The sequence below is a fragment of the Triplophysa rosa genome, linkage group LG11, assembly GCF_024868665.1.
Source record: "Triplophysa rosa linkage group LG11, Trosa_1v2, whole genome shotgun sequence".
NCBI lineage: Eukaryota > Metazoa > Chordata > Actinopteri > Cypriniformes > Nemacheilidae > Triplophysa > Triplophysa rosa.
In genome coordinates this window covers 20,419,509-20,431,625 of record NC_079900.1, presented here as the reverse complement: position 1 = coordinate 20,431,625, position 12,117 = coordinate 20,419,509, and the positions used below count along the sequence as shown (strand labels likewise).

General features: G+C 37.2%; 2 protein-coding genes across 12 annotated transcripts in view; one reads left to right on the top strand and one right to left on the bottom strand.

The window, feature by feature from the left end:
* Positions 1-7,603, top strand: part of baiap2a (BAR/IMD domain containing adaptor protein 2a) — an 82,940-nt gene extending 75,337 nt beyond the window's left edge. For 2 of the 8 annotated variants that reach the window (XM_057347259.1, XM_057347258.1), the window contains one exon: positions 5,944-7,603. In XM_057347259.1, the coding sequence (XP_057203242.1) occupies positions 5,944-6,013 (70 nt within the window). In that variant the 3' untranslated portion in view covers positions 6,014-7,603. Of the gene's footprint in view, positions 1-270; positions 309-2,212 lie in introns of all 8 variants that reach the window. The other 6 variants (XM_057347255.1, XM_057347252.1, XM_057347257.1 and 3 more) reach the window with 6 other exon arrangements.
* Positions 7,604-8,574: 971 nt separating this feature from the next.
* The window catches only part of aatka (apoptosis-associated tyrosine kinase a), a 72,412-nt gene continuing 68,869 nt past the window's right edge, over positions 8,575-12,117 (bottom strand). For all 4 annotated transcript variants that reach the window (XM_057344965.1, XM_057344966.1, XM_057344967.1 and 1 more), the window contains 2 exons: positions 11,464-11,661; positions 8,575-10,711 (listed from right to left, as the gene is read on the bottom strand). In XM_057344965.1, the coding sequence (XP_057200948.1) occupies positions 10,683-10,711; positions 11,464-11,661 (227 nt within the window). In that variant the 3' untranslated portion in view covers positions 8,575-10,682. The remainder of the gene's footprint in view (positions 10,712-11,463; positions 11,662-12,117) is intronic.

The window sequence follows — 12,117 nt, the reverse complement described above, 5'->3', positions numbered from 1 at the left end:
TCCATCCTGTCAGTCATTTATATCTATATAATGACATTTATCACAGAAGACATCCCTTTTGTAGTGCTTTCTGCCCTTGGTCATTGTACACAATGCAAAATGTTCAATTTCCACAGAAAAAGGAATGTAACGGTGTGATGGCGAGTAAACGCCGACAGCGTGTTTATTTTGGGGTGAATTTATTCCTTTATTAACCTGTGTTGGTGCACCCTTGGATGTTTTTTCTCTGGCCGCTAAGCAGCACTGAAATAATGTCTTTGGGAATTGCAGCCAGCGCTAGAGGATTATGACAATCCCTTTGCCACAAGGTAAGATAGGCTCTTAATAAATAAGACAGTCGACACTAAATAATGAATTAGCCGACAAATCTTACCAATATACCCAAAACTGTACTGCTAGTTATACTTGTGTTAGCGAACAGTAGTTAATTTGTGTTTTTCCCCTTTCTTAGCTCTTGCTCGCTTATGCTAAATGTGCAATGTAGCGCTGATATTTGTCAGAGGACAAACCCTGTTTTTTTTCTCAGAGAATTGAAAATGGTTTATTAAGAGAAGGTTCTGTATCTGTCTGTTTTGTGTGTGCATGTTAGTGTGTAAAGATGGATTTGAGATAAGAGAAGTATCCTTATGTAAGATGCATTGTTGTTGTTGACTTCATTGTGTGTGTGTAGATGTGATTCGTTCAGGGCAGGAGCAGAGCTGTTCATAGTCTGCGTCTCTAGGTGTCTTTAGATGAGTTACCATAAGTAAAACCCCCTTATTTCATTTCACACCGAAGGAATGTTTTGGGTATCGACAGCATCTGTGACAAAACATATTTTTATCATCCTTCAGTTTTGCACTTATAATAGAGGTCAATGGGACTTGTTAAAAGGTTAATGTGCAGGTTGTATTTGGGACAATGACGTATAAGGATTTTCAACATGCCAATTGCAACATATAAATAAATAATAATAATATCTTTTGCAGTTATTCTAACATTAAGAATGTGGTGTATACTTAAATGCAGATTTAAATGTGAAATTAAGTGATTATAATGTTTTTCATCTATGAATTGGCCATAGCTTCAAAATATGTCATGTGTTGCGACCGTGATTTATCTTTAAATTAATTCAATTTCTTGACGTGTTTATTTTTTTAAATCTTTAGTATTTAGAAACGAAGTATTTTTATTTCTTTGACTTTAGGCAAGTAATCATCTCATATTTCTGTTGTATAATTTTGTTTTCTTAACTTAACAAACTTATTTTTCGTGAAAATCGGTTGGTTGAATGGTTGGTTCAACTAAAATAAAATAAGTGACCTGGTTGCCTTAACATTTTGAGTTAATTAAACTTAAAAATATTAGTCAACTCAACGAGTTTAGTCAGCTCAATGAGAAATTAATTGAGTTAACTATTATTTTTAAGTTAAATTAACTTAAAATTTTAAGGCAATCATTTTTAAGTTGAACCAACAAAAAACAGCAAATATTTTTTTACAGTGTATGTATGTTTAAAATACCATTCACTAAATCATACTGTATTTTATAGATTTATGTTTCAGCCACAAAATGAAGTATTTATAAATTATTAATATTACTGGTCGCACCACATGCTAACACTGTGTGTCCACCGGATGTGACCGGCGCGATGCGACATGACACGCGGCTTGTTCCAATGGGATTGCTGCGTCGCATCCAGTGTGGATAAAATTTTTATGGGTTCTAATGCGTTCTATTGTCTTTTGTTGTGTCGTGTCGCATCGCACCGCGTGCGGTGTAGACACTTTAACATATTTAAGTGTTTGATACAGTATATTGTATGAAAACAAGTGATTTTATCGAACAGGCTTCATGGTAATATTTACATACAATATGTTTGTTTGGTGTAATGCCTTGACCCAATTTAGGGACTATTCAGAATTGTTGTAATTGATAACATATGCCGTCAATTGAGCCAACCCAAAATATTCCTTTTTTTCTGCGACATATTCAGGCTTAGATTACATTTTAATATTTAAAATTTTAACTGCAAATCGATTGTTTAAAATAATGGGAATTTAACATCCCATGGCACATTTCATAATTCTCGTGTTTCTCATCTGGCCAGAGAGTAGACAGAGGTTAGACGGGTGAAGAGCCCCCGCCGCCCATTTTTGTCTGTCTTGTCTATTCTTCATTTCTCTCTGAATGTGTCCGACCTGGCAAGCTTCCTTCTCTCTTTGTTCCACAGTTCCGATGGCAAATTGATTTCGACAGTGTGAACACAGACAGACTATCAGACACAGATACAGCTCCGGATAGCACAGGGGCCACGCCCCTACTTCCCTTAGCCCCTCCCCCCTGTTAAGCTCTGCCTCCACACACTCCTCCTCCAATGGAAGGGGCCAGTCTCATCCCTCCTTTCTGTCCTCTCTTCCTCCCTGCGTCTTGCCGGGGCGATAGTGCCGGTCGCGTGTGGTGGGTCGGGGGGGAGCTCTGAGAGGATCGACCGGAACACAGTCCAACTGCTCGCCTCGCCGCTTTACGGACTGTGATTCGCCTGTAGTGACGCCGCTATGACATCGCTGTGGACTCCAAAGAGACTGCTTACCACTTCCTGTCTTTCATGCATGAGCACAAGTTTTGCTATGTGGTTGTTTTTTTAAAATGACGACATCATGTAAAAGTGCCGAAAAGAAAAGCTCATTTGGTATTTTGGAGCAGCTCTCCTAATGACGAAGCTCTCGCTGTTCTTTTTTCTAAGCAGATGTTATGGGAGGCTCATGCGAAATGAGGAGTGTTCTTTTTTTTATTATTTGTGGTTGAGTTGTGCAGAGTGTATTCTCTCTCTGTGTTTTTGAAGAGCATTTGCGTTTTTGTGATTCCCTCATGTATTACCTGGTGCGCCTCTGATCCAGAGGCTGTGTCACATTGTGCCAAAATTAAAGCAGATTAGATTTTCCTATTCACAGACAGGATTGGAATAATATGAAGGAAAATCTAAATTCTCCCAAGTGCCAAACAACAGTGGACCTACATACCAGCGTGAAGGTTGCATGAGCTTCAAAATACTTGGGTGGGACCGCGCTGTTCTCCGAGACCAGCACGTGTCCGCTCGCCTTGCATGCATGAAAGAAAAGTGCTCTGAGCATAAACTCAATCTATCCCACCACACCCCCAAAATCCCATTATCCTGTTTCAGACATACAGAACTACAGGGTCTGAATTGTGTTGAACTGAATACATTTAGAAAAATATGATCCATTAATGGGAAACTGTGTAAGTTTTTGGAGGATCTATTGACAGAAATTCAATATAATATACATAACTATGTGTTCAGATGTGTTTAAAGACCTTTCATAATGAAGTGTTATGTTTTTATTACCTTAGAATGAGCTATTTCTATCTACATACACCGCGGGTCCCCTTACATGGAATTCGCCATGTTGTTTCTACAGTAGCCCTAAACGGACAAACTGCTCGACAGACCAGAGCCATTGAGAGAGAGAGTTACGCCAACGGAAGTTAAAAATTTCTGCATGTCACGTGATTAATTTTTTTCTGTTTAAATGCTTTATTTCTTTCATTTTTTTATTCATTAAATGACTTAAGTGTTTAAATGGGTTAAAGGTTTATCTCAGTTGGTCTGTTTAGTAACTTCCGTGAACTATTGAGAGCCTCCATGAACCGCCATTGCTGTGAAAAAACGGTTCCATTGGAGTCAATGGAGTTGACGCGACTCTCTCTCTCTCAATGGCTCTACTACAAAGCGCGTTGCGTAAATATGTTATCTCCTTTGGCAAAGAAGCGTAAACGTGACTACATCTCAGTTCCGGTCAGCCGCCGTAGTGCTTCGAAATGGAGGGGTGGTGTGAGCCGTTGGTTGCAATTCACAACCTCACCACTAGATGACACAAAAATGTCCACATTCAAATCGCATTTCCGACGAAATTGGACCTGACAGTTTAAATATCATTATTACAAGTTTACCATGGTGAATGTGGCGAATTTTTAAGTACTTACTCAATAACAAATATTTGTTTAGTTTAACTAAAAAAGTTATGCCGTTTTTGCTCAAATTGATATCTGCCAAATGTAATTCACAAATGCAAACTAAATACACATTTACAGAATAAAATGAATACGTAAACGTAATTTACAAATTACAGTTTTGCTTTACAAAATACATAATTTTTAGATTTATATTTTACTTTAAATCTAAATTGATTTAGTTTATTAAGTGATGCATTCTCAAAATAGGGCTTACGAATGTGAAAAAGATCATCCTTATCTTTGTCATACACTGTCTTAAATCATTCCAATAAGATGGGTACGCCACACAACATTTGTGAATCCTTTTTTTTGTGAATATTCATTCCGATGCAATTCCGACCCTGATATGAAAGTGCCACCAGCCCATGTCTCTAAAGCGTTCCCCTGTTGTACAGGATGTTTGCAGTTTTAGGATGTTGACTGACAGATCCTCTGGAGCTGTGGTGTAGTCCCCTCTGTGTTGTTGTTCTTTTCAGTTTCTTTTCCTTGGAAAATAGACAAACTAGGAAAACTGCACAAGAAATAAGTGTAACGCTCACAATATGCATGCCGAGGAGGAACATAGTGAACATTTGACCTTGAATGTATGGTGACTTTTTACGGAACGAATAAATAAAAATATCTATATATTAATAAAACAATTGTTCAAAGAGCGTTTGATGATTTTCACTGTCATTTTGAATTTTGAACTCTTTCCACTGGGGAAAACGAAGCGCACCTCGGATCACCCGTAAAACCAAACAACTCCCATACAAACCTGAAGAGCAGACACTTGCGTGTTTGTGCATCGTGTCCTTGTGTCTGTTTGAAGACGTGACCTGTCCGTGTGTTTTTGTGCTGTGTGCTTGCCTGCTAGCCTTAATCTTCTAACTTCTCTTTCTGTGTTCTTACAGCGGAGAACTGATCTGACATATATATATATACTCTATATTTAAGATATATAAGAAATCGATATTATAGATGCATTCATGATGAGATGTGCTCTAGAATTTTTTTCTTTTTTTAAACACACTTTGCTTTATGAATTGGCCTGTTTGGTTAAGAACGACACTGCTATGGGCAGACTCTTCATTTTGCACTATATTTTGAACCCATGTCATCTCTTGAAGCGTGTTGTTTACTCATCTATTAACACAAGACTTGTGACGTCATCTATCCGAATCAGTGAGCAGTTCAAAAACACCATGTCACAGAGCGAGTAACCAACAGCCATCTAACGCAACACTAACAGTCGTGTGAATGCGGTGGAAATGTAGCCATGCATAGCCTCAGTCCGAGCTGAGCTGTCAGGTACAAACCCCTGGACTTTCTTTACCTTCCAGTTTGGGTCCTGAATTGTCCCGGTTCTGAGTGTTGCAGGACCTCCGTAAGTCACCTGCCTCCATCGCTGCTAAGCCAACCGATCATGCCCTTTTCTTGTTTTTTGTTTTCTACTTTCATTCGCTGTTGGGCTTAAACGGGCAATAGGGCTTCACAACTGTTTCGTCTCATGCCGCCACCCGCCTCTCTGGTTGGTTTGCTTTTTTTTGTGTGTGTGCTGTGTAATTCGTACCGGCCAGAGAGGTCGTAGGTTGCCGGGAAATGGTGTTTTCATGGAGGCAATGTGTTGGCACAGGAGGTAACCCCAAATCTAACTCTTGCATGCATCTATCAATGCTGACTAAAGTAAACGCTCACGAACTGAGTCTTGTTCCATTTGCATGCTTGCTCGATACACCCTTCATAGACTTTCTTCTCCAAATACCTGTTCATAAGTATATGTCAAATGAATGGCTGTATGCCTTTCAGCAGTACCTTTATTCTGTAGCCCAAATTGGAATGCAAGTAGATCTTGTTTAGTGCGTACATGTTGATGTGTGGTAGCGGCTCACTGGCGCAGGCTGTGTTGGAGACGTACTGACTGTGTTTGTTCTCCACCCCTTCGTCTAGTGATCGTTCCTTGGAGGTCTACTTCAGGCCAAGCATCATGGACGACCGATCTGCTCCTCTCTACTACTAGAGGAGCTCGTGCTGTGGCCTGTGCAGTATACCGCGCTCTTCTGTTCTGTTTGTGTCATTGCAACAACATGTGGCAGCAGAGCACGTGTGCTTGCCTACAGGGGGGGCAAGCGCCGAGGATAGACCGTAAACTTTGTAATGATCTTAACTGTGTAGCTTTATAAGTATTGATGTAGTGATGAATTCGCATCTTGCAAAAAATAACATTCATTCTCGATGGTTGTTTGTAATGTTCAAGCGATAGTTCACCCAAAATCGAACATTCTGTCATTTATTCACCCTCTATGACTTACTTTCTTCCTTCCGCAGAACACAAAAGAAGATATTTAGATGAAAGTCGGTAACCGAACAGCACCGAAACCCATGCACTTCTATTGTATGTACACAAAACCAATGCAAATCAATGGGTGCCGGTTAACAACATCTTTTGTGTTCTGCTGAAGGAAGGAAGTCATACAGGTTTGAAATGACAAGAGGGTGAGTAAATGATGACAGAATTCTTGGGTGAACTGTCACTTTAACAAACGTGGCACAGTACCGGCTAATCCAAACTTCTTTTTTTTTGGAGAGGATCAAGATCAGAAGAGTTTGTATATTTGAGATTGTGAATGTAAAAATATAACAAGTAATTATCATTTCCATAAATTGCAGTTCTATATCTTAGATAAGGATTTCTTTGTCTCTGTTTTGAAATATTTGTGTGACAGTTCGTCTGTGTATCATCACTCGTGAAAGCTGTGCTCGAGGGTGCTGGGATAAAACTTCTTTCGAGCGGTTGCGATATTGTGGTCGCTTCATAATAAACAGACCACTATGTTTTCTTAATGCAGCTTTAGTGATGCAAATTCTCGGGTAAGAGAGATCTGTACAGTGTATTAGTCGCAATATATAGTGCAATTTCACATGCAAGCAGCGCTGACACAGGGATTGTGCCTTTAACAGCTGTATGTATTATGTATTATGTTTGTATTATGCTCTTTGCAAAAAAAAAGAAATGTGTGACTCCATTGGCATATTTTAGGGAATTGTTTCTTTGTATTTTTGTGTTATTCGATCTTTTTTGTACTTTTTTGTTTGTTTCGTAAATTTTCAATGACTGTTCTAGATAAGAGGGTTTGTTTGTTTTTCTTTGCTAGCTGCTTTTGCTAACAAAATGTGTTGAGAATTTAAATCTTTATCAACATACAATACTGCTTATTCGGTGTATTAAAATAGGCTTAACTCACAAACATGAAAATATTAAATCACAGATTATGTAAATATTTGTTTTTGTTTGTTTCTGAGGGACTGAGAGTACATAGTCCTTGTAAATATAATCTCTTAGTTCAACTGTTTTCTTGCCACAGGGGGAAATCTAAAGAAACCAATATGAATGGCTTGTTTTTATATTAAGAATCTAATGTGGTGTGTGAGAAAGATTGGGTACCTTGAATGATTCTTTAATGGATAGATTTTTGTGTCTGACCAGCTTTAAAACTTATTTTAAAATGCTTTTTGTTTTCATTTTGGCATTCTGTTCATTCTTATTTATGGAGAATTGCAAATGTTTGTGCCCATTCTTGTAGGAAATAAAATGGCAATAAAAAAGGTTCCTAGTAGCATTTCATATTATATAGTAAGGCTGGGGTTCAAAAAGTTCTGGTCCTTGATTCTGATTTATAACTGCTGACTGCATTACATAGCCTACATATCACTTTATTTACTTTATTTATGAAACCTTGCTACGCATATGGAATAACTGTTTTATAAAAGCAATAAGCCCCGCTAAGCAGTGGGTTACAAGTGTATTTTATAACAGCTAAGGGGGTTTTAGGCACTCCGCTTCGCCTCGTGCCACAACGCCCTTAGCTGTTATAAAATTCACTGTAACCCAGTGCTTTCTTGGGGCTTATTGCTTTATTTTAAAGCATATATAACGTTTAAGACATTATATTGTCACTCTCCTTCCAAAACCTCAAATGGCCGAATTTGTTATTTTTCTGAAAAACGGAATTAAACATTGTACTTTTTAAATAATTTAATACTGTGTTGTCAAATTTGACAAGCACTTTTAAATACTTATTATTGGTTAGACATTTGCAAAACCCAACAGCAAACATAAAGGGTGACTAATTATGATTTATTGCAAAAAATACAAGTCACAAAGTATGGAGAGTTTCAGAAGGACAGCGATACATTAATATACGAAAAAATATATGTTATATAAGATAATACCGGTATGTGTTACATGCATACATACATACATATATGCTTGTGTATATATATATATATAATGTGTGTGTGCGTGCGTGCGTGTATATAAAATGAAAGCCTTTGTTTAAAACTGGTTAAAAACTTGTGTGTATATACATATATGTATATATATATATATACATATAACATTTTAACTATGTATATAGCCTATATATAAACATTATGTATGATATAATATTATATCCAATATAATAGTATATATATATATATATATATATATATATATAAAGAGTTTGGTTCCAAAATGAATTACTCCGTTTAAAAAAAAAATTAAAATCATTTTTTGTTTTATGTCATCATGTTTTATTGAGTTATGGCTTAGATTAAAAAAAACTGCAGTTTGATTGATATTAATTTTAATGCACAATAAAAAAATGATTTTTGAACAATTTTTGAGTTTTCTCATTTAGGAACCAAACTCTTCATCATATATACAGTGTATATATATATATCACATTGAAATAACATCATATGAATGCAGTTCTCAGCATACATAATGAATCTTGAATAACAGTCACAAGCACAAAGACGAACTATAGTTTGGTTTATTTTTTAGAATACAGTAGACATGAATTGCAAGGAAGTACGGTTCGACAGCTATGAGGCAGTAACAACAGTCCTCTCCCTAAACTTTACATTCAAGTATCATTCACATTTATTTTTCACCTTACTTTGGCAACCTTATAACCCTTCAATGAAACACAGATATTCTGAATGTGAAAAGAATCTACTGGCGCAAAAGTTAGCACAGTATAAAATTCTTGAAAGGCATTACAGCGAGAAAGCGAGTGTACGGTGCAGTGATTGTGACGCTTACAGCATTGGCACAAATGTGTATGAAGTGACTCAAGGCAGAGGAGGACAGCTGTACGTTACACTTAAACAGTTTACCGTGTAAAACGGGTCATAACTCTTGTGGGACACATCAGATCGTATGCGGGGAAAACAAAGTTACTCTAGTCATTTGAAACATCTATCCGGATCGAGTTTTTCTAGTCTGTAAGGATCAGATCTGCAGGAGCTGCCGTCTGTAAGAGATTTTGGTCACAGATATCTTAACCTTGTTTTAACTTCAGGTTTTGCTTCATGCTCTGAAGTACAACAGTTAAAGAGCAGAATTGTTTTCTGTAGTCTCCGGCTCTCAGATCTCCACAAGCACCATTAAGTTTTGTCTGGCTATTCACTAGTAAAGGACTGTGGCGGGTTGTCAGTGTCTAGTCTACTTTAATACTGTCATTACTCTTTGGAGCAAACAAGTACTGTGATGTATAACTGCAGTCTGTAATGTTTTGTGGGAAAGAGGGGTTCTATTTTAAAAATATAAACAAAGCTCTAGCTAGAGAAGAACTAGCATGTTAACTGCACCTTACGTAATATTATGAACAACTCTATCAAAATAAAAAAATTTAACAAGAGATGTACAAAATATTTCTCGGTTCAAACAATACAAATGCATTAAATTGCTTATGGTGATAAAGTTGATGGATAAAAGCAAAACTTTAAAGGTGTTTATATCATTAATATGACCTACTTTTGTACTGTATGCTAGTCAACCCCTGAGCTAAAACATTTTAGCTTAAAGTGTTCAAAAATATAAAACATTCCTAACCTAACCCTTAACCCTCAATGGTTTTTACATACTGTAGCTAGGGGTCTTTAATTTCTGTTGGACATTGACAATAAGACGTTTACGCAGCTTATTCGGTCCTGACCTGAAACTTTGTCTTTGGGGATCTAAACCACAGATTGACAACACGGGACATGACAAGCAAATGAGAAGAGCAGCCTCGTCTCTATTTTGTTTCCTACGGCTTGAGTGTAAAAGGATGATTTCAGCATGGTACTGATACTGAATTGTGCAAATAAGTTATAATCTTCATACGTCATGTTTGTAGTACATAGATAATAAATATATATTCAGATACACAGATTTTATCTTCTGTTCTTCTACCTGTTGTCCTCAAAAGACCGTGTCACTCAAAGGTTCTGGCTAATATCAATTCTGCCCTCCAAAGACAAAGTGCAGTAACTATGCAAACACTGGAACTGAAAAAAAATCTCGTTACAGTTTTACTCGAGTAATTAATTTAGTAGTTACTGCAATTCTGACGCACTTGTTTCTCTGAAATGGTACAAGATTGAACCAGGAGACTTTGTCACCAGATCAAAGCAGGTGTCACAAAGCCCATTTCAAGCCTTAACTCAATTTTGAGTAAATGTGTAGTTACTTTGTCTTTGTAGGGCAGAATTCATCACTACAGTATCAGGCACTCTGTCCGAACAGCATATCAGGTTCACGGGACCTTTTTCGTCCAGCACGTTGAGAAAGAAAAACAAAACAACACAGGAGAATCCATAGTCGGATCAGACCAAATCACATCTTCTGAACAGTTTCAAAGGGTTCAAATGTGACTCCTTCATTCCTGGGCTCCATTCTCACTGTTCCCTGTGTGACAAAACGCAAAAGGTTTATTTAAGAAAGGTAAACCATAATACATGGTAAAACTACTGAACAGGTTTCTTCGCACAAGTACTTAGGAGTCTATATGGACAATTCACTATGTCGGTCTTCTCATGTAAACAGTCTATGTTCCAGATTGCAGCAGAGATTATATGTTTGGAGCGAACCAGAAGATCATGTTTCTTTTTTATCAGAATGTTTTTGAGAGTTTAATAAGATATGGAATTACTGCATGGTAAGGTAATTTGACTGTCCAGCTAAAATCAAAGCTAGGAAGACTGGTGCACACCGCTTTAAAAATTATAGGCTGGGAGGAAAACCGAACTATTCAGGAGTTGTACGAAGAATCGATTTTAAATCGTGCTAAGAAAATGGTTGTTGATGACACACACATTTTACATGCAAATTTTAATATTTTACCCTCCAGGAAACGTTACAGTGTTTTGATGTGCAAGTCTAATCGTTTTAAGAATGTGTTTGTGCCAACGGCAATCAAAATTTTGAATAGGGACAGGATATTGTGAATAATTCTTATGATGCAGTATGTATTTTAATGTGTATTTTATTTGCTGTATGTTGTGTTATAAAAGTTGTGCACCGGCTGTGTCGTCATGATGTCCAAGACAAATTTCCCAGGAATGGGACAATAAAGTATATTCAATTCAATTACATGTAAATTACCGTATGTGAACTAGCATGGTTAATGCTATAATAAATTTGTTCGTGAGAAGCCTGACCTCCTTTAGAGTTCACGTCAGAGTCTGACACATGAGTGATGGAGAAACGAGAGACGCTGAATCTGGAGAGCGTTGGTGCTGGTTTCTCATCTGGAGAGCTGATGGGAGAGTTGGGCGGGGTGGTAATTTCTTCAGAACTTGCTTCTGACATTGAAGGGCTTGGCATTGATGGAAAACCCCCCTGCCACAATTCTCCACCTGCATTGGGTGAGAGGCTTATGAGATGCTACAGAAATAAAAGTAATACCTGTGCAACAATCTAATGGATGTTAAAAAGCGCGAGACTGGTGAAAAACAATCACAGATTCAGTGGTGTAAAGTATTGGAGTAAATGTACTTAGTTACTTTACTTAAGTATCTTTTTGGCTACTTTGTAGTTGTACTGAGTATTAAAGATATTAGCAACTTTTACTCTCTACTTAACTACATTTTTGAACAAGTATATGTACTCTTTACTCCACTACATTTGTAATGACTAATGCAATTACACATTACATTTTGCATGACACCTATCTTATAATTAATATTGCCATTTACAGGGTAATGAAGGTACTACAATCTTGTGGATTTTGCCTTAACTTACAAAAACTTGTCAACATGGCTTCTTTATACGAATATGAGTGCAGTATCAGGTAGATGTCAATCGCTGGCGGT